Genomic DNA, 21,974 nt, shown 5'->3' on the forward strand with positions numbered 1-21,974 from the left:
TTTTTTAATATCGAAAATGTTATATCTATACTTTTTTCTGTTGCCGGCATCCCTATGGCACGCTATAACTTTTTTCTATGATAACTTCATAAACTTGAATAATGCGTACCAGAGCGAAACAGACACAGTATTTCAAGCTCAAAACTTCGATTTTTTCAATTTTCAAAGTATACCTAAACCTAACTGCCTCAACTCAGCCCAAACGTTCTTTAATGGGACGATTTCCATTTGTATTTTTTAAGAACAAGGTACAAATAAGACATGGTTTATGTTGAAACATACAATTTATTAAATAAAATAAAAAACAAATCTGTAGAAAGAGAAATAATAACTCTAATATGTATAGCCTGGCGGGGTTGAGGAATTGAAATCCCTTCAAAGCTCCGATCTTCTCCCAAAACTAAATGATATTTACATATTTTCCTTACGAACGACATAAATCAACGTTTATTGATAAAAGGAACGGGAGAAGACCCATAGCCCAAAGCTGAAATGTGTCTAAAGTAACAAAAAAAAACAAAAGCTAAAAATATTAGTACACAAAGCTGAAACTTTAAATTAATCCAAAAGAATATATAGAAAATTTGACCAGTAATTGATTCTTTTTGGGGAATTTCTGATCAAATTTCTAGACCTACTTGACATGGAGGCTTTTTGAACTTTTCACTGTCATGGTACACATTCTAATATATATATTAGTCATAAATATCTTTAAATACAATCCAACTCTCTTTACTACTCTATGAAGAATGAAAGGGGGGGGGGGGATAATATATTAAATATATTTCGTAGGTTTTGATCCCATTAGAAAAACCTCTTAGAATTTTCAACATATCTCAAATAGTATACTTTCATTTATTGTAATAAACGCGACAATTTTTTCTTAAATGGAATGTAACAGCGTCAATCTATATTCACTTTTCTTGATACATATATATAGCTCAGAACGACCTGATTTGAGATTCAACTATTGTAGTCATTGTAAAGCACCAATGGTGGATAGTTTCTTTTATACAATTAAAATATATAAATAAATAAAATATATTGTGTCATACACAACACTTCATAAAAAAACTATATATATATATAATTAAAAAAATTGACCTTACACCAAAAGCTTACACAACATATATATATATATATATATATATATATATATATATATATATATATATATATATATATATATATACTAAATAAACAAAAATTTATAATATACAAAAGCTAATATGCGAAGCTATAGAAGTCTGGTGAATCCGAAAATCTGTAAAGCAAAAAAATCATGTTACCAGGGATACAGCGATGATCGTATCACCTCAAAGTACTCACTGGGACTTATTGTTGTTGGGCAGATTGTTGTTGAATCTCGATTTTCTCCACGGTCATATCGGGATTCATGGCGGTGGCTTCTTGGATGGCTTCGGCCAAGGCCCTGTCGTGGTCGATCGGGTCTCCGTCGGATTGTATCGTGATTTTTTGCTCCACTCTGGTCTCCACGATGCCGTCGCGTTCAGTTTTGTACTATTCGAATGATAATGCGCATTAATAGTAAACGCTGGTGGTGAAAAACGAGTGTTCACTTACGGTAATGGTTTCCACCGTTCTTGTCTTGGAACTGATCGTTTGGGTGCTGACGATCTCGCCGGTCTTCACGTAGCTGCCGTCGTCTGACGTCAGTTGTACTTTCCGGGCTTCGGTGGCTACTATGGGAACGTTGGTGGTCGATGTCCTGTAGACTGATGGATCACCGCTGTACATGATGCTCTCCGTTTTGACGATACCTCCATGGATGTCATCCTGCACAACAGAAACGGGTTAGTGCCGCGAGATACTTGATTTAACCGACTACTAGCTACAACACACTGGAAAAATCATCATGCACTTACGGCGAAATACAATAAAATCAAAAAGAAATCAATAAAAATCATGCTGCGTATAGGTAACGTCCTAATTCGAACTTCACACAATCCAAAGAAATCACAGCCTCCTACCTGATAAATCATCGCGAATATTGCTGTATTCGATTGTTTTAAATGAATGAATTTTGTGCGTAAAAACAGTCAATTTTTTAGACCGCTGCGATACATACCCTGTCGTATTGCTGCGAGCTTCGGTAGTACGGACTGCTGGGATCATCTGGGGGGTCGATGGGGGTGCCGGAGTCACCTGAGCTAGTCGAACTGATGCTATCTCGTCTGCCCAGCTATAAGCCATGCGAGTTAGAGACGAGTGTTGAAATGAGTAACGTGCTTTTTTTGTTTTATTTTAACGGTTAGGTTAGTTCGTACGAAGATATTTCGTTCAAATAGAAAAGCCAAAAAGTAATCCAGGTTTTTTAAATTACTCTTTCACGAGCCTTATATGAAAAAATGAAATGTCACACAGTAACAGGTCGTTCAGCAAGTTTTGTCGTTCGGTAAGATAGGCTATAACAGGTATTTCGTTTTCGCGAAATCACTATAATTGAGACTTGGGTCAGTAGTGGCTAGCAATAATGACATTTACAAGCAATTGAAAGGTTAAATCCAACGTATTACAACAATCATTTTAATTTGACACCGACGTTGATAGGAGTTCTGTTTCGTAAGGTTAATTCTTTATACTGTAGGCATAGCCGACTCTGCGAAAGTAAAAGTACGTATAAATATGGCTCGATGTCCTTTATGTGAGTATATCACATCAGAATCACAGCTCGTTGATGTTATAGTCAATCCACAACATTAAAATTGAACAAGTAACATTAAAGTTTGGCTCGTTTAAATATTTTTAGAGCTGGGGGTCCTATTTTGGTAAAAGTATCCGTATTTCTAAATTTGAATGTAATCGGCCAGTAATTCATAAGAGTATATCAAAGGGCAAGAGGTGAATGTTGGACGGTGAATTAAAATCAGATAAAAATATGATTGCCCCTAATAAAATTCAAATGCTATATTGGAGATAAAACCTAACCAAACTGGACATATCTCAAAAGCTTTGAAGGCATGTTTTGGTAGTTTTACTTCATAGAATACAATTTAACAATATTTTCTTCTTATAAAGCGACAAAACTCGAACCAGTACTAATGTAACATATTGAATTATGAAAAATAAGTCGCCTATTGAAAAAATCTGTAGCAAGATATGATATTTTAGGGTTAGTTTCTTAGAAAGGTTAAACATAGGTCGAGACTGAAAGAAATGTTCGATATTAACCTGATCACCGCTGACAACCGTGCTGGTCGTCTTAACTTCTTGCGTCACTGTACGTTGTTCTTGTCTGGTGGCGCTACTGGTCATAGAATGTGCCACTGTCTTCTCTTCTAGCTGCTGCGTTTTGGCGTTGGTGCCCAGGTCTTCGTGTGTGGTGGCGGTGCGAGTGGTCACGGCTCGAGCGGTGACGTACGGCGATTTAACGTCGTCAGTCAGTGGCGTATCAGCCTTATTTTTTTATATAAATTGAAACGTAAAAGAAAAAAAAACGAAAATAAATAAACGATCAAAATAAACGTAAAATATAACAACAGATCCAGTAATTTTTCATGGCTACATCAGGTAGTAGTAAAATTAAGATATACCCATAAAATATTACAGAATACCAGACCCACCAGGATTCCTTTCCTAACTGTTTATACACTTTAGTAAAAACAAAACTGAAACTAACTGAAAATCGTTTAATTAACGGAAATAAAGTAACTGAAAAAAATTAAAGTCAACAGTAGGAAGAGGCTTAACTGGAAATACAAAAAAATAGAATTTACTAAAATGTATAAACTCTGCCAACTGGCGTGATTGGTCCAATGCGCACATACACATTTCTCTTGCTCATTTTGTGGTTATGTTTTAAGTTTATTCGTGAATGAACGTAGTTTAATTATATTATGAAAAAAGTAACATTACAAACTACCGTTTTATGGAGGTATAAAAAAGTAACTAGATTTATTGAAAACACTAATTGACATCGACAGATTAAGAATTCTACAAATTTAAGGGCAATGTCTGACTTTTTGGAGATAAGCTAGTTGTCAACAGCTACAAAATGATATAAATAATAAAAGATATATATCTAGTAAATATATTTTCTCAATACGAAAATAAATTGTTGAAATTGATTTTAATGGACATTATAATGATAATATAATAAGTTATTTAGTAAAGAAAACAACCTTGAAAAGAACTTGTAAAGTAAAATATCGATATCAAAAACGTAACGTTATGGTTTGGTATCGATTTGTTCTTTAGATATCGATATTCTTCTCCGCTACCGGCATCCTTACTACAAACTATGAAAATTGAAAACGATGGGCGCAAAGAACCAATCACGCGGTTTTGTTCTTTCTTTTGCTTTTGCTAGTTTTTCTAAATTATAGTTTTTAATGATTAATAGTTACCTTGTTGACCTGCGTAGAGACTTTAATTTCACCGGTTCGTCCATCTTGTATCCGTTCTTCCACGTTTTGCGTCACTCCATCCTTGTCTTTGGTAATAATCTGCTTGGTGGTGGTCTTGACAACAACTGGAGTGCTGACGGATGTCGCGCCTTTGGGCACGTTGAGGTTGGGGATGTCTTTTAGGCTTTCCGCGGCGTATTCGTTGAAGTCATCATCGCTGCTCTCGTCTCCGTCTTTGAGATAAGTCTTCACCTGCACCTGGGTGTCTTTTAGATCGGTGAAGTGGCTGGGGTCTATCTGGGCGTAGTTCAAAATGAGGGTGCCGGTCACGGGATCGCGACGCGCCGTACTGGGGTCGATATCACCCGTCTGGGGATCGATGTGTCCCCATTCCGTGTGGATCTTTCCGGTCACCGGGTCGATTTCTCCAGACAGAGTTAATACCTGGGTGACCTTGGTATTGGCGCTCTTCACCAAAGGATCGTCCGGATCTACCTGCACCACTTTGCCGGTCTTCGGATCCACCATGCTGTAGATATACACGGTCTGGGTGGTAACGTTGATGATCCTGCCGGTCTTCTCGTCGAACTGACAATCCTTCGGGTCAATCTCCTGCACCTTGCCGGTCGGGTCATTCTGGGTGATGACGTAAATGCGGATGATGATCATCTTGCCGGTCTTGGGGTCGATCTTGCCGTATTTCGTGTAGATCTGTCCGGAAATCGGGTCGATCTCCGACGAGGAATAAATGGGAGCTCCCGTCTCGTCGACCTGGTTGGTCCTGGTGAAGATCTGACTCGTTTCCTTGTCCACTCGCGCGCTGTTCTGGTCCATCTTCGACATCCTGGTGATGTTCCCGGTCTTCGGATCGATGTATCCGTACACCGCCGTCACGTAGCCGGTGGTGGCGTCCACGTTTCCTGTGGCGTACACGTCCTCCTTGCTGACGGGGTCGTTGTAGTCGAACACCCAGATCTGGTTGGATTTGGTGTCAATTCTGACCGTCTTCGGATCGCGTTTCACGATCTCGCCCTTGTCGTTCACGCGCGGGTCCGTGATGAGTATCCCCACCAGCCTGCCGTAGCTGGGATCGGGCTTGCCGGTCTTGGGATTGTTGTATCCGCCCTTGAACAGGATCTGACCGGTAGCGGGATCGATGACGCCTTGCTTGACCTCGTGGCGGCCACTCTTGGGATCGATGTGGGTAAGGGTGGCGCGTACGGGATCGATTTGACCGTACTTCGTGTCGATACGGTGGGTGCTCGGGTTATACAACCCGTTGGATAGCTCCGGAACCGCGTTCTTCGCGTCTATCACGTTCTTCTTCGGGTCGACCTTGCCTACGAACGTCACCACCTGCACTTCCGGATCGACTTCCGCGCCCAGCTTGATCACCTGGCACAACGATGGATTCACTGTGTCCGTCTTGGGGTCCTTCACGCCGGACGAGATGATGATGTTGCCCTCGGCGTCCAGATCCACGGGCCTCCACTCGGTCTTACCCGTGACCGGATCCTTGGTGACGATTCTCAGCAGCTTCAAGTTAATCACGCCGTACTTGGTCTCGATCTCTCCGGTGGCGGAGTTCTTCTTGGCCTTAGAGTTCTCCATCTGGCCGTTGTTCAGGTCCACGGCCCCCGTATCAGGGTCGATCTTGGCCGTGATAGTGGTGATCTCGATCACCGGGTCGTTCTGGCCGGCGATGCTGATGATCTGACTCATGGACTGGTCGACCTTGCCCGTTTTAGGATCGACCACTCCCGTGAGGATGATTTGGCCCGTGGCGTCGTTGACCTGAGCCGTCTTGGCGTCCACTTTACCCGTCTTCTGGTCATTGACGATGACCTTTCCGTTCTTAGGGTCGATTAAACCGTACTTAGACTCGATGAGACCCGTCTCCGGGTTCAACAACGCCGTGGACTGTTCCACCTGTCCCTTCTCTACGTCGGCTTGTCCGGTCTTCGGGTCGATCTTGGCCGTGATCACGGTGATCTTAATCATCCTTTTCTTGGGGATAGGTGCTGCGTGGGGATCTTGCGCCTGTTTCAGACCCACCACCGCGAATACTTGTCCTAAACTCGGGTCGGTCTTACCGGTCTTGGGATCAACGACCGGTCCTCCGTTGATGATGATGTGACCGGTGGCCTCGTCTACTTTTCCAGGTATAATTCCTCTCTGTCCCGTCGTGGGATCGTTCGAAATCAACGAACCGGTGGTGGGGTCTACCTGGCCGTACTTGGTCTCTATGAATCCCGTGGCCGGATCCACCACCCCCGTGATATGCTCAACGGTACCGTTCTCTACGTCCACGCTTCCGGTCTTAGGGTCTTTTCGTCCGGTGATGACCATTATCTTGACGATGCGGTGCTTGGCTATGGGACGCAGTACCCCCGTCACCACCTCCTTGACGGGGGTCCCCTTCGGGGCGGTGGTAATGCTCTTGGTCGGTTTCAGCGCGTCGGACTCCGCTTTCTTGACGTCTTTCTCGGACGGTTGCTGGGAGGCCACGGGGTCGATGGTGGGCTCGGTGATGTGCACCGATACCGCCCTGCCCAGGTCCTTGTCCAGTTTTCCGGTCTTGGGGTTAACGAATCCGCCCTTGAAGACCAACTCTCCGGTGTTGGGCTCGATGTGACCCGATCTGACGTCGGCCTTGCCCGTTTTCGGGTCGACTATGGTCAAGGTCTCCTGCACCGGGTCCAAATGACCGTATTTGGTGTAGATCCTATTCCTATCAGGGTCGTAGAGTCCGGGGGTGGAATCGGGAGTAGCGTTCTTCGAATCGATGGTGTTCTTCTTACCGTCGATCTTACCCAGGTAGGTTCTGATCTCTATCTCGGGATCCACCTCTGGACCGACCTGCACCATCTGCACCATATCGGGACTCACCTTGTTCGTTTTAGGGTCCACCACTCCGCTTGATATGATGATATTGTCGTCCTGGTCGACCTGCACCGGTCTTTCCTGGATCTTTCCGGTCTTGGGGTCCCGTGTGAATATCTTCATGAGCTTCAAGTTTATGGTACCGGGCTTGGTAATGATCTCGCCGGTTTCCGGGATGACTTTTCCGTTGGTGACCTCGGTGCGAGCGTTGGTGAGGTCCAGTTTACCGCTGGCGGGGTCTTTACGCGCGGTGATCGTCGTGATGACGACGGCGGGATGCTGAGGATCCACCACGTTGATGACGTGGGACAGGTTGGGGTCCACCTTACCCGTCTTCGAGTCCACCACGTTGTCGCTAATGAAGATCTGCCCGTTGTTCTCCCTGTCCACCTTGATGGGGGTGACGGTGATCCTACCCGACTTGTCTTTCTGTATCACTTTGCAGTTCTGGGTGTCTATCTTGCCGTACTTGGAGTCAATGATGCCGCTCACCGGATCGATGGTGGCCGTCAATTTCTCCACCGTACCGTTCTCGGTGTCCACTTTGCCGGTTTTCGGGTCCTTTCTGCTGGTGATCACGAGGATCTTAATCACGCGCTTCTTGGGGATGGGGTGGCTGGGCAGGGCGTGCTTGATGGGTGTCCTCACCTCGCTGGGTGTCTCGTAGTCGCCCACCACCGTGATGACCTGTCCCAGGGCGGGGTCTTTTTTGCCCGTTCGCGGATCGATGACGGGTCCGTTGACCAGCTGTATTTGTCCCGATGCGGGATTCACCTGTCCCTGGACAGTCTCCTGTTTGCCGGTGGCGGGGTCGGTGATCACCACCGTGCCGTCCTTTGGATTGATCAGGCCGTATTTGGAGTCGATCTCGCCGTTCGGATGCAGGATACCGGCGGACTGATCCACGTGCCCGTTCTCCAGGTCCAGATATCCGGTCTTGGGGTCCCGTCTTGCGGTGATCACTAGCAGTTTGATGACCTTGTTTCGTTCGACAGGGGAGAGGGAGTGACGATCGTCGGGCAACCTCACGGGACTTACCGGAACTGCCTTCTTCGGGGCATCAACGGCACTCAAACTGGCGTCCGCCTGGGGATGCTTGAACTCAACCTTGATGGTCCTACCGTAACCAGCATCGACCTTGTTCGTCTTGGGGTTCACCAGGCTCTTGAACAGCACGGCATCGGTGGTGGTATCGCGCTGACCCTGTCTCACCTCCGTCTTGCCGGTCTTGGGGTCGGTCAGGCTGAGGGTCTCGTGCACAGGGTCGTAGACTCCGTACTTGGTGTATATCTTGCCCGTGACTGAGTCGTAGAGACCCGGGGACTGTTCGAACGGCGATGCGGTCTTCGGGTCGAGGCCCTTCTTATCCACCTTTCCGGACGCGGAGGTGACCACCACATCCGGGTCCAGTTCCGAGTCGATTTGCAGGATCTGGCTAAGGTTGTCGTCCCGGTTACCCGAGACGGGATCGATGACGCCCCTCAGTACGATGATGTTGCCGTTGGGGTCCAGCTGGACCGGGTGGTCCTCTATCCTACTGATCTTGGGGTCCCTCGTGCTAATGGTCTTGTTCTTGGGATTGACCGTGCCGTATTTCGTCACGATGACGTTGTTCTTCGAGTCGATTTTGCCATTGGTGGTCTCCTTGTGGGCCTGAGCGGGGTCCAGCTGGCCGGTCTTCGGGTCTCGCTTTGCCGTGACCGCGGTCACCGGCACCACGTTATCGCCGCGGTCCCCGATCTTGAACATCTGTCCCAGGCCGTTATCCACCTTCCCGCTCTTGGGATCAACGACCCCCTGTTCGACGACGATCTGGTTGAGGTTTTCGTCGATTTTGATAGGATGGGAACTGGACCTGCCCGTCTTGGGGTCCCTATGGACGATCTCACCCTTCCTCGGGTCCAGAGTCCCGTACTTGGTGTCGATCTGCCCGCTGACCGGGTCCAGTACCGCGTCCAGTGTCTCCACGTGGCCCCTCTCCGCCTCTATCCGTCCGGACTTGGGGTCCTTCTTTGCGGTGATCACGATCACCCTGATGACCCTCCTCTTGGCGATCATCGCCGGCGGCACCGCCTGTCTAGGATCCGTGGCGCCGATCGAGATGATCTGGCCCAGGGAGGACGACTTCTTCCCGGTCTTGGGGTCGATGACAGAGCCCGAGGTGATGATGATCTGCTTGGTGACCGGATCGATGTAACCCTGCACGACTTCCTTCTGTCCGTTGGCGGGATCCGTCACTATCACCGTCCCGTTGGAGGGATCGATTAGACCATATTTGCAGTCGATCAGGCCGGTGTCGACGTTCTGCTGACCGGTGGTGGTATCGGCCGTGGCCTGGTCCAGGTCGATACGGCCGCTCTTCGCGTCCCTGGGTCCCGTTACTACGAACAGCCTCACCTTGCGTTTCTTAGCGGCGGATGCGGCCAGGGGAACCGCGACGGACGGCTTCGTCTCCTTGGCAGGCTCCTTCTCGTACTGCTCGCCGGCCAGAAACGCTGCTGTATCAGCCTTGGGGTCGTTCCTCTTCAGTTTGTTGATATCACCGGGCGCGTAGTTGAACGCTGTGGCCGTGGCACGCTTGTTAGACGGCGATTGTTGATTCTCCGCGTCGTTCTTGGGACTCGACGGCGATTTCTGGCCTTCGTAGCTGAATCCCCGCTCCTGCGGCTTCTTGGGCGTCACCTGGGCCTCGGGCGTGTCGTAGTCGTATTGTTTCGTGTAGCCGGGCGCTGCGGTTATCTTCTCGGCCACCGGGGTCTTGTCCTTTTTGCCGATCGGAGGACTCTACAGGTTGGAGGAAGCGAAAAAAAAAAGAGGAACATGCGTAAGTACATGCGGGACTCTACCTCTGACTACCCTAACTTAAATAGAACTCGTTCTCTTCATCTATACGGATAAATTACTCGTGCACACACATAAAAAATCGAACGAAGCGATCGGATGACGAACGAGAAGCAAAAACAAACCTTGGAGCGCTTCAGCTCGTCCTGGTCGGGCTCCGCGCCGTTCTGCAGGTTGTTGCTCTGGTTCTCCTTGTCCTTGTCGTTCTTCTTGCCGAAGAGGCCGCCGGCCGGCAGCACGGCCACGCCTCCCGTCGGTTTCTAAACACACACACGAAAGCAACGAGTCAGTAACGGTGAGCGTACACAGGCCGCAATCAATGATACACATAAGCGGTCACTAAAGCGCAAGGAAAAGAGAGAGATAGTGAAGCGTACTGTCTGTCCGACCTTTCCCAGGTACGACTAAAGAGCTCAAGCGACAAGCGATACGATAAAATGCAGTTTATACAGCGGAAGAAAACCTAAATTAAACAAAAAAAGTAGTAGTGAAGTTTGAACACCTTCTGGAGCTTGTCCGCCTCGTACTCCCCCTCCACTGAGCTGACAGTACTGCCTGAACGAGCTGAACCGGAGCTTAGTTTACGTCCATGCTATGATGAGACACACGACAATGGTTAGGTTAGGCTGATGATGATATATTCGGCAAACACCCATCTCTTAACACACTACCTCCTGATTTATCCCCCAACATTAAATTATTTCAATAGTGATCTATGAAACAATATCTCATATGCTGTATCTCCAACACAACTTATACGAAAGTTAAATTCCAAATTGCGAAAAAATGAAATAATAAAATTTTAAGAACTTTTATTTCAAATATAGTCAAAGTAATTCAGTTTCATAATAACACACTGAACTAACATTCTACACAAGTTGAACCAGCCATTTTAAAAAATCAAACTACCCCTTGATATATCCCCAAAACAATATTTATTTCAATATTTAACGAAGAAATAACATCCCATATATTTACGGTCATTGTAACCATTTATTTTTTATTTACATTTATATTTCCACTACAGCATATACAAAAGCAAAGCTATAAACTGCGAAAATAGAAATAATGAGAGGTTTAAGAACTTTTATTTGAAATATCTTCAATGTAATTGAGTTTCACTATAACACACTGAACAAACATTCTACGTAAATTCAACCGGTCAGTTTTAAGAACCTCTGGAAAATGTTTTTTTGAACTTGAAAAAATATTCAAAACTTCCTTCACACAGAGTCAAATCTGATGTTCTATAACTGTGATGTTGTTTCAACAATTGTTGCTTGGAATGAACTGAATATAGTGAACAAACCACTTTATACAGTAAATTGACATTGACAGACAAGAGACTGCGATATGTAATAAACAATCACTTGTTTTGCACAGCTAACTCGATTTTCCCAATCATTGAAATAATGTCTAATTATCTAACGAAAAATATAAATAACAAAAAAAATGTACCATTCACCAAAATAAATAGTTTTAATTTATTGAGGCTGTGAAAATTCCTAGCCTCAAAAAAGGGAGAAATCAGAAAAGAAAAAATCATGAAACTGTATTAATAATATAATTACAAAGCTCAAAAATCTTCTTCATATATTAATATTATTGCTTCCCTTAACTGTATGTCAAATTATTTATTTCAGAACTTAAAAATATCAGACTTTTATCAATGTAACAATCTTTTCAATTAACTACAATCTATTTTTCATCTTCAAATTTTCATTTAATTAACGAATTTTATTATTGTTATATACGATAGTGTGCAATATGCAATTTTAAAAGCTTCTTTAACGGCATATTTTCAAGAAAAGCTTGTCTTAACATCCAATAATGTTGCAACTATATCGAAATTATCTCAACTCAATCAAAAAGAACTTAATCTTAACCAACAGTATAACTATTGGTTATAATGGTCAACTAAATTAAAATAATCGCAATTCAAGTATACATATTTTGCTATAAGTGAAATCAAACGTAATTTTTCTCTCAAATAAATGTAAGGCATACCTAAATATTTAATGATAAGTTGTTTTGCTATCTACACCAATAAACTCAGGATGTCTACAAAGGGATTAAACCAGGGATTTAAAACGCGAAATTTATTTTGAAACCGTGTAAGCTGTTGGAGATAAAGTAAAATGTAAATTCGATTTTGACGTTCGCATATATATATATATATATATATATATATATATATATATATATATATATATATATATATATATATATATATATATGAAAACGAACTGACTCTGCTGGTCTGGTTAAAATCATGAGTATTGCCATTAATCCACACACCAATGAATCAAATGATTAAAAACAACACAAATGGCTTTGATTTTAATGTGATATTAGTGAGGCTATTTCAGCTTACGTACCTTGTCTTTCTTCTCTTTCGGTGACTTGACTTTAGCCGGACTTTGATTGTCCACGTCCGGTATATATTCTGGAGGGTGGGACATGGTGTGTCGTTTGTTTGTGTCATTGTACTCATCCTCAGGTCGTACGCTTAGTGCTAGAACGAAATGACGCGTTGTTGTGCCGTTGAACGAAAACAACCATGATGACTTACGATCCATACTCCTGGAGGTGATCCTTTTTCCGGTCAGAGACCTTTCGAATTTGGGAGCAGGTCGATCGATGGGTGTTTTTCGCGTTTCGTAATGAGTCCTGCCAGAGTATCTACCAGAAGAAAGTTATTTATAGAGAAGACGTCCGGCGGCACGGAGAACAACTTACCTGAACTTTGAACCTAGTTTTGGGAACAGGGAGTTCCTTGGCGTGGCTTCCGGCGACATCAGTCTGAAGAATGTATGGTGTTCCACGCAAGTCTTCCACAGTTTCTTGGCGGCTCGGTGATTCGCCAGCTTGAACCCTATGGTGGATTCGAACTGCTCGAACTCACCTGGACGTATTTTGATGTAGAAGTTATGCCTTTTGTAGCTTATCTTCAGTATTTTGGGCCATGCGAAACGGTTGATACGGAGCCTATCCCGATAAACCAGTAGTCCCGAGGCGCATACACCTAAAAAACCGTCATCGATTATACCACCGTTTCGACGGACGACGCACAACTAGTACTAACCAAGCATTATGTCGACTCCTTCGGAGTCCTTGGCTGGATGCAGATCGACCCCGTACATGGCGAGTTTCTTGGCGTTCTCTAGATAATGGAGCTCGGATTCGGCTGGGGTTTGACCTCTGGGAGAAAAGAGACTTTATGTTGGGCTGTTCCGTGATTAAAGGTCGACGTCTTACTTGTGAGTCTTGTGTAGCTCGCAGACTTTATCCTCTAGGTCCTGGTTTTGGTTGGGGGCGAACTTAAAATCCTTTAGGTAGTCCCTGCCCATGGTGTCGGGGTCATAATCGCCTAGTTCGGATTGGGCCAGGAATGAGCCGAGAAGGGCGTGGGTAACGAAGGAGCACGGTAAGCGCCCGCTGAGTATGTCGTTACGAATTTGGAGACACAACTGGTATCTGAAACACGTCACGTCGTCACGGATGGGGTCTGGGAATCGGTAACGTTGATACTCACCGAGTGATATCCTCTTGAAGCTGCGCTGGATCCGGTGGATAGAACTTGACCTCGAACTTGAAGCTCCATGCCTCATCTGTAGGGAATCAGAATTGTCCATAGTCAGAAAATAACAGTGAATGAGCAGCGCGACTTACTTTTTAAGAACTTGGCTATTCTCTTGTCCAGTTCTAACCAATTGCGGGCGTCGTGCCTGTCGGAGTACACCAACCCGAAGTAGTCCTTCTCGATCAAGTTGATAGCCTCGCACACTTTATCCAACAAGTCCCTGCCCTTAGCCTTTTTCTGCGGATGTAACGGTTAGGGGATAACGAACGAGGGGAAAAAACAATACGTACGTCAATGTTTAAGGTCAGTAAGGTACCGTCCAGCATGGTCACCTCGGCCCAATCGCTCAAACCGTTTTTGCTGGCCCTGATGTCCTTGGCCAGCGCTTGCTTCTTGGCCGGCGAGACATCGGAGTCCACGGGCGTCTTTCTCTCTTCTGGCATGATGGCCTTGATTCTGAAATGAAGCAAAATCTTGATTACACGATTGATTATAAAGGTAGATTTTGGCGTTTGATAGATTTAACGTCGCTATAAAGATGTTCAAATAAAAGCTTAGAAGAATGACGTATTCAACGTCTTCAAAAATTGTGAATGAAGTTGAATGTTATTTGAGAGTTTGAGTTGGGTTTCATCCAATAAGTTTTGCAGTTTGTTGTCTTCGGTTTCTTTCAAAGTAATTAATGTCGAAAATTCAATTTTGACTGTTTCATGATTATATACGTCTGTATACACTGAATAACTCAATAATATTTTAATTAGTTATTATACCACGTGTACCGAAGTCATCACCGTTTTTTTTTTGGGAAAAAAACTACATACCTTTCAAGAAAATGGAAAAATGTATTTATTCAAACTATATAGAATTTGATTCTTTACATCTTGCCTATCTTTCAATTAATTTATGTATACATCCAAAAAAACTGTTTGCCTTTTGAGCAAAACCATTCATGGACTCATTTTCTAACTTCTTCGAAATTGGCGAAGTGTTGCTCTACAAGTGCGTGTCCCATTGATGCGAAAAGTTGATGGTCGGTCGGAGCAAGGTCTGGAGGGTACGACGGGTCCTACCCAAATGCTTTCAACGCTTCCTTGATCGGTTTTGCTTCATGAGACGGCACGTTATCGTGCTGTGAAACCATTTTATCGTGTCTTCGGACACATTCTGGAAGTTTTTCGATCAATGCATGGTGCAAAATTATTGCTTGTTGTCGGTAGCGATGACTATTAACGGTTTAACCGGCATTCAGTTTAGTTCATATAAAATTACATATGTGCCAAATCATAAAATGGCATACGTACGCGCAGTGACATCTGTGAAAAAAAACTAGCAATGACATTCCGGTATACCTGTTATGTAAAAAATGTCTAAACAACAAACAGTTAGGTTAGGTTATTTAAGAGTTGTTTATATCAACACTTTGCTTTTTCATCAATCAATGTCGCTGGGCAAATACATGCAAAAAATGTCACTACATTATTCGAATGTTATCAAAAAATTACTTGTTGACTATGTATAAGATATATAAAGCGGATTGTTGTTTCGAACATACCTAACACAAACACTAGTTCGTCATATACGGACGCGCATCTTCATTTCTATTCAGGAAGCGTCGACTGACTGATACTAACCCCAGAAAGGATAATTAAATACGCGATAGATAGTGCGAACTGACGAATGCTCCCATAGTTCGACGCGAAAAACATCCACATAATGACGTGATGAAATGTGGGTCAGTACACTTGACTGGGTATACTCAGACCACCAATTCCCAAAGCTAAAATTCGCCTGATATTGATTAATCTTCCACAAACGCACATATACACACGCGTCTATTTTTAATCACCAACGCCCTAATTAATTACAGACCAGGATAGGACTGCGCGTTTATAGCGTCTGGCTTGTTCTGGTGCTGTCACCCTCTGGTCCTCACGAACGAAACGCTATGACACGAATGACGTCTCAATGGTGATCTGGATGAATTATCCTTGACCGAACGGTTAAATGGCGACGACGACAATTCCGAGAAAAAAAACCGACAAAAAGCCCTACTAATTCATTTAAAAATTACGGCATTTATCTCCAGAAGATAGCAAAAAAAACCGTATCCGTTAATAGACCTCATTACTGATAATTAAACAACGCTAAACACAAATAAGCATAGGTAGGTACTTCTGTTTAGATACATCGTTATACGATTGAAAACAATGCAAGCAAAATATACCGATTAGAATTAATTTTATCATTTTTGTTGACAGAGTGGGATAATGTTTGTGTATTTTGTATATTTATATTTTGTATATTATATTTTTATTGTGACATATTTTTACTTTTCTTGTAAAAAAAAACTATCGAAAAACGTTTATATATAACAGATTAATTGAAAAGTCCCCGGCTTGACACATAGATGGCGCAACTAGTATTAAATCCATATGTTTTTAGTTAGCCCTAACCCTCAAAGGATGCGTGTATAAATTTGACAGCTCTCGGATCATTAGTTTGTGAATTATATCATTTTAAGTTTATTTATTTTATAATATTTTATATATAAAATAAATAAATAAATATATATATAGATACTTTATTTGACGACGAGTTGATGATTCAGAACAGTGTTTGAAGATCATCAAGCGTAATAAACCCGAGTTTTTGCGTCGATGTGTTACAATGAATGAAACATGGCTCCATCATTTCACTCCGAAGTCCAATCGACGGTCATCCGAGTGGACTGCACACGATGAACATGCTCTAAAGCGTGGGAAAATGCAACAATCGGCTGGCAAGGCTATGGCGTCTGTATTTTGGGATGCGCATAGAATAATTTTCATTGAAACAAACAAAAAAAAAACGTTGAAAAAGGAAGGACCATCAACAGCGACTATTGCATAGCGTTATTGGACCGTTTGAAGAACGAAATCGCCGAAAAACGGCCGCATTTGAAGAAAAAGAAATTGCTGCTTCACCAAGACAATGTATCGTGTCAAAAATCCATGAATTGGGTTTCGAATTGATTCCTCATCCACCGAATTCTCCAGATTTGACCCCCAGCGACAATTTTATGTTCTCAGATCTCAAAGGAAAGCTCGCTGCGAAGAAATTTTCGTCGAATGAAAAGGTGGTCGCCGAAACTTAGGCCTATTTTGAAGCAAAGTACAAATCATACTAAAAAATTGTATGGAAAAGTTGGAGGGTCACTATAATCAGTGTATTATCCTTAAAGGGAATTATGTTGAATAAAAAAACTAAATTTGCTAAAAAAATGTCTTTTACTATAGTAGGCCAGGGAAAAGGAACACCCTTTCTGAAAAAGAACATAAAATATATTTTTAAAAAAATTTAAGAAATTATGAATTATTAACAATAATTTTGTAAACATTTTAAGCCATTGTTAACTTATATGCTATTTTATTCCTTGAACATTGTATCAATTATGTATCATATTTATAGATCTACGTTTTGAAAACTCAATAGTTCATTTAATGATTGTAAATACCTAATATACATTTCTAAATTGTAAAAAAGCAATTATCTAACTGTGTTTTTTATTGTTTTAATATACAACGTGGGGCAAAAGTCCCGATACCATTTTGATTGCCAATAACTTTGCTCATAGAAAAGACAAGTAAGTTTGGTTTTCATAAAAGGTTTATTTGGTCTATACATTTTTTTCCGTTATGATTGAAAAATTATATCGGCTAAATGGTGACCGCGATTCGTTATACAACCTTCGGCTTTTTTAAGGAATTTTTCATGACATCCTGCAACATCTGATTCTGAATTAATTTTTAAGCCATTGTTAACTTATATGCTATTTTATTCTTTGAACATTGTATCAATTATGTATCATATTTATGTCAAATATCAATTTCAAAGTGTTGTTATTCATATATTCCTTGTACAAACATGTATTACTCCATTTACTATTCTATATTTATCTTCATAATATAAAAGTAAGAAAGTACTTATACCCCATGCTCTGAAGTTGTTACAGTTCTGAAAATAGTTATTCTGAATATAAACTTTTGTTTTAGTAACCTAAGATAATGTTATTCTTTTTACTCTATTATGTGAATATGTTATGTTATGAATATATGTTAAATTCCCGACCCATTCTGCGAAATATGGGACGGCTATTCGAAAACGAAAATATATCACCTCCTCCCACCCCTCGACATGGAAAAACTGGGCCGAACCAAATTATATATTCGCGTGATTCGAGGCAACAAGGTTTTGTCGAAAAAAATCGGCTCCATATACACTAAAACATATTAAATTCGATTTCCTTTGAGACAGAAAAAAATATGCTCGTATGTGAATCGTGCACGTACTAAAAATAAACGTGATAACAATGCGCGGGGCCACTGCAGTCGCAGAATCGAAGTTTTAGCATGAAAAACGGATACGCGATAAACAGTAGAAGGGGTGTGAGGTGTGCGGTGCGATACATTGCCGATAAATAAATAGTACGACGGATAATTGCCAAGACAAGGTCGGTGACCTTCACCACACCCGACGCCCGAGTCTATCGCGATGCTTACGAACAACAGGTGGAAAATTGAAAAAAAAAACGGCGTGGAAAACAGGGCACGCCTGAAAGAGCCCGAGGCGGATGCATATCCCCTCATATAACGACACATGGGGTATTATTGCTGCGTTTTGCTGCTAGAAACTTACGAAGAGCAAAAGCAGTTATTTAGATGTGCAAAATAAATAACCTTCTGCTGGACCAACTTTCCTTTTTTCTAGGAAAATGTCGATATACCGATATATCTTTTGGCATTCCTAATGGAATATATTTTAATCAAACATCGATTATGTTTTATCACCTAATAACGATACCGTGTTATTTGCGTAATATCCTTAAAAACCTCCATAGTGTTTAAAGTAGCTCATTTCTATATTAAGTTCGAACAAAAACTAACAATAGGGCTGTCGAAAAATATCAATATATGGATATTCTTCAGCAAACCGATTACTGGCCGGCTTCGATTACAGTGGTCAATACGACCGGACGGTCCTCCTACTGTTGCAATAGTCGCGTGTGAAGTGTAAAAAAGTGTAAAGACAACAAAAATTGATGGAAAAAGGTAAAAGTTACAATAGCATTCGATTAGATTATGTTGATCATTACATTTATTAATAATTAAGTGCAGATATCTTGCTGGTCGAGAAAGATATTCCATCAAAAACTGTTTGGATATGTGGAAGGAAGCATTATCAACCATAACACCTTGGGTTTGGATGGACTCAATTAGACATACAGAGCAAGTGGTGATAAATGGCGGAATTGTGAACACGTTTCAGACTGATTAGAAATTAACAGTTTAGTGATTGAATTGGACGACAAGTGGAAAAGTGAAAGTGACCGAAGGAAACTTTCAGGATATGTGATAATGCTGTGCAATGCTAGAAATTCCTGAGACAGAGTGATGAGAGTGGAAACTACTAATGGTATGCACATAATTAATAGAATATAACTGTAGAAAATGGTATTGTATGGCGTGAAAGGTTTGTGTGCACAGATATGATTGTAATTGTTTAAAATTAAACATGAGTGTTAGGTTACAATGTATGAGGAGAGAATGAATACTGCCTGTTTTGTAGATACGGTAAATGCATTAGACAGAATTCAGTGATTAATTTTATGACGGATAGTGTACACAGATAGCAGCAGAAGAAATAAAACATACAGTGATACCAAGATGACTTGACAAGTAAACCACATCATTGAAGGAAACAAGAACTAAACGAAAAAAGTAAATATGCTCTTGAATTAAAGTAAAATACGTTTCTCAGATATACAATTGTTAATTAGATGGATTAGGCCTCTAGGGGGCTAACACTACTTAAAAAACGCTCCTAGAAAGTCTACCTCATGGATGGCGTGGAAAAGAGTCAAGTGTAAATAAAACAAATCTAACCTACAGACTATTATAGCTGTGTCTTAATTGTAGTTTTAAGGCCTTCGATAATATATGTATTAGGTTTACTATAATGTTAAAATAAATTATATTTCATAATATTTTTGTTCAATTATTTTATTTAGATTAGAATTTTTTTGTATGTCAAAGCCAAACTGAACTAAAACTCAGAGTTAATTCGGCAACACTGCAATATTTCGACGTCACAAATATCCATGAGGCATTACTAAAAAAAACTTTGACTTTGACTTTGATTTTATATGCTGTTTGATTATTCGTAACACTAGCGTTTATACTAGGTTGGTCAATCAATTTTTGAAGAACCATCCCATTCTCGCCCGTACAAATACGTAAAAAGTATAGAAATCCATACAGTATAAAAATATCGATATTTTTTAAATATAGAAATACCGATAAATTCATTCATTCTCTCATGATAACCGCCAGATTGCCTCTAGAAAACGATGGAGATTAATTTATGGGTTCTATAAACACAAAAACATTCGGTATAGAAACAAAAATCAAATCACCCGATTTCAGCAATATACCAAATCGTATTACCGTCCGTTAGTAACCATGACAACACAATCAACAAATTGTAAAGAGAAACAAACAATCGAAAGGAATATTTAATTGTCCCTCAGATAAAAAATGATAATTGCTGGACATAAATATCGAGATATCTCCGATGTTTATTACCCTAATTACTCATAAATAAGTTATAATCACAAACAACGATTCGTTATGCCCGCACATCGGAGCCAGACCCAAGAGGCTTTCGGCGCGACAATCTCTAATAATACCAACCTGGAAATGTCAAATAACTCACGCAAACACAGGCACAAAAACAACCTCAACTACCGAAATCATCAAAAACAATGTTCCCCGAGCGATAAGCTTACAAAAATAGTAACACGAATCACACGCCTAATTTCTATCAAATTAACTGATAACGACCCTATCTTGACTCTTAGAGCATCAAGTGACCGTTGAATCATCGTTAAATTTACGACCTGGTATCATCATCTCGATAATATAATAACAATAATGAAAGAGGATACACCTATGGAATTCAAACAGTTAGCATTGGAACCGCAACTGAGGCGGACATATTTCAACAGAAAACTTGTCATACAACAATCAACTCTATAATATTTATTTTTAGAAATTTGTTATATCCTCTCTAGCTGTCGGCCAAGATAAACAACAACATATAACCTTTGTTGAGAGTTACACACGTCTAGCAGAAATAAAACTATTAAGTCAGCCTACTTCACTGTATAGGTACATTTTTTTAAATAAATACAATCCCAGTTAATTTGTTCTATAAAAAGACTGTTCGAAATGACCAAGGCCGCTTTATCTGACAAATTACACTTAAATAGCAATAAAATCTCTATTGTTAGGATATTTTCTATAGTGTATGGGTGACATAATTTTGTCTGTTGCAAGGGAACGGGGCTGCAATCGATAAAATACGCGGACAGGTTCAAAAATTAAGAACAAATAGATTTTCGCGATTTTATTGACAAAACAAGAGCCTTCCGATGAAGCTTTAAAAAAATATGTTAACCTACTTTTGTGGATCTGTTATTTTTAAAGTCGAAAACCTATTTATATTCTTCCACTGGGATTAAAGACCTTAATTCAGATACCGAACAGCTATAAATTAGGGGTTTTGACTAAAGAAATAAACACTAAAGGAATCTGGTTTGTTTTGATTGTATTCGGCTGGCTAAATTGGGCTTCTGGTGCCTCGCATTTCGGATACCAATAAAAAGTTAATATTTATTTTAAAAATGTTTGCGTTTATTTAATTGACTTACCTTATCAGCAACAGGCGTTATCCATTAAATGATTTTAGTAGGGAATCGAATATGGATACGGCATACACATTCACAGACTGGCTGGGATGGGCCACACACATAAACAACTCTCTTGATGACTGATACAACTAACGCCAAACGATTCAACGACAACTAGCTGCAAACTAACCTAAATTTAGCAATTTAAAATCCTCATCAAGTTGATATAAACGATACCTAACGAAATCATCTGCGATAAGCTTCCTTATTCCCCTAAGAATAATAGTCTATTCAAAATCGCAACAATCACTTTATCGAAACAACGACAATCGACTTTAAAATAAGTGCTACTTTTTGACGGATATTTTTCGGCGTAGGAATTCAAGATGGTTGCTAGCAAGATGGGTCATTTAAAGTTATTACGTCATGGATATACATAGTGATGCCGTCATTCATTACACGTTATCTTTCATTTTTTTGCAAAATGATGAAAGAACAAAATTATTACTACATTGACTGACATAAATTAGGTCAAAAAAAGGTATTTGTAATCATATGTTGTACTCTTATTAAA

General features: G+C 41.2%; 1 protein-coding gene and 1 long non-coding RNA gene across 10 annotated transcripts; one reads left to right on the forward strand and one right to left on the reverse strand.

Annotated features, from left to right (window-relative positions):
• Positions 1–1,127: 1,127 nt before the first annotated feature.
• LOC143201596 (protein 4.1 homolog) lies at positions 1,128–21,763 on the reverse strand. Of its 9 annotated transcripts, none has more exons than XM_076412744.1 (17): positions 21,638–21,763; positions 21,422–21,578; positions 13,965–14,130; positions 13,764–13,911; positions 13,627–13,702; positions 13,350–13,568; positions 13,177–13,292; positions 12,831–13,116; positions 12,664–12,773; positions 12,470–12,606; positions 10,217–10,351; positions 4,368–10,034; positions 3,193–3,417; positions 2,090–2,203; positions 1,585–1,797; positions 1,330–1,521; positions 1,128–1,264 (listed from the first exon to the last, which is right to left on the reverse strand). In XM_076412744.1, the coding sequence occupies exons 3-16, from the start codon at positions 14,115–14,117 to the stop codon at positions 1,336–1,338; spliced, it is 7,785 nt and encodes a 2,594-aa protein (XP_076268859.1). In that variant the 5' UTR covers positions 14,118–14,130; positions 21,422–21,578; positions 21,638–21,763; the 3' UTR covers positions 1,128–1,264; positions 1,330–1,335. The 9 variants fall into 9 exon arrangements, with proteins under 9 accessions (XP_076268859.1, XP_076268856.1, XP_076268857.1 ...); XM_076412741.1 differs by lacking the exon at positions 21,638–21,763 and adding an exon at positions 10,594–10,683 and having other exon boundaries at positions 21,422–21,576; XM_076412742.1 differs by lacking the exons at positions 21,422–21,578; positions 21,638–21,763 and adding exons at positions 10,594–10,683; positions 20,403–20,543.
• Positions 18,623–18,917, forward strand: LOC143201612 (uncharacterized). The gene is made up of 2 exons (XR_013006976.1): positions 18,623–18,761; positions 18,823–18,917. It is a non-coding gene; the product is annotated as an uncharacterized LOC143201612 (long non-coding RNA).
• Positions 21,764–21,974: the final 211 nt, after the last annotated feature.

The sequence above is a fragment of the Rhynchophorus ferrugineus genome, unplaced genomic scaffold, assembly GCF_030347505.1.
Source record: "Rhynchophorus ferrugineus isolate W39M unplaced genomic scaffold, kcgeb_rfMv2 rfM8, whole genome shotgun sequence".
NCBI classification, from domain to species: domain Eukaryota; kingdom Metazoa; phylum Arthropoda; class Insecta; order Coleoptera; family Curculionidae; genus Rhynchophorus; species Rhynchophorus ferrugineus.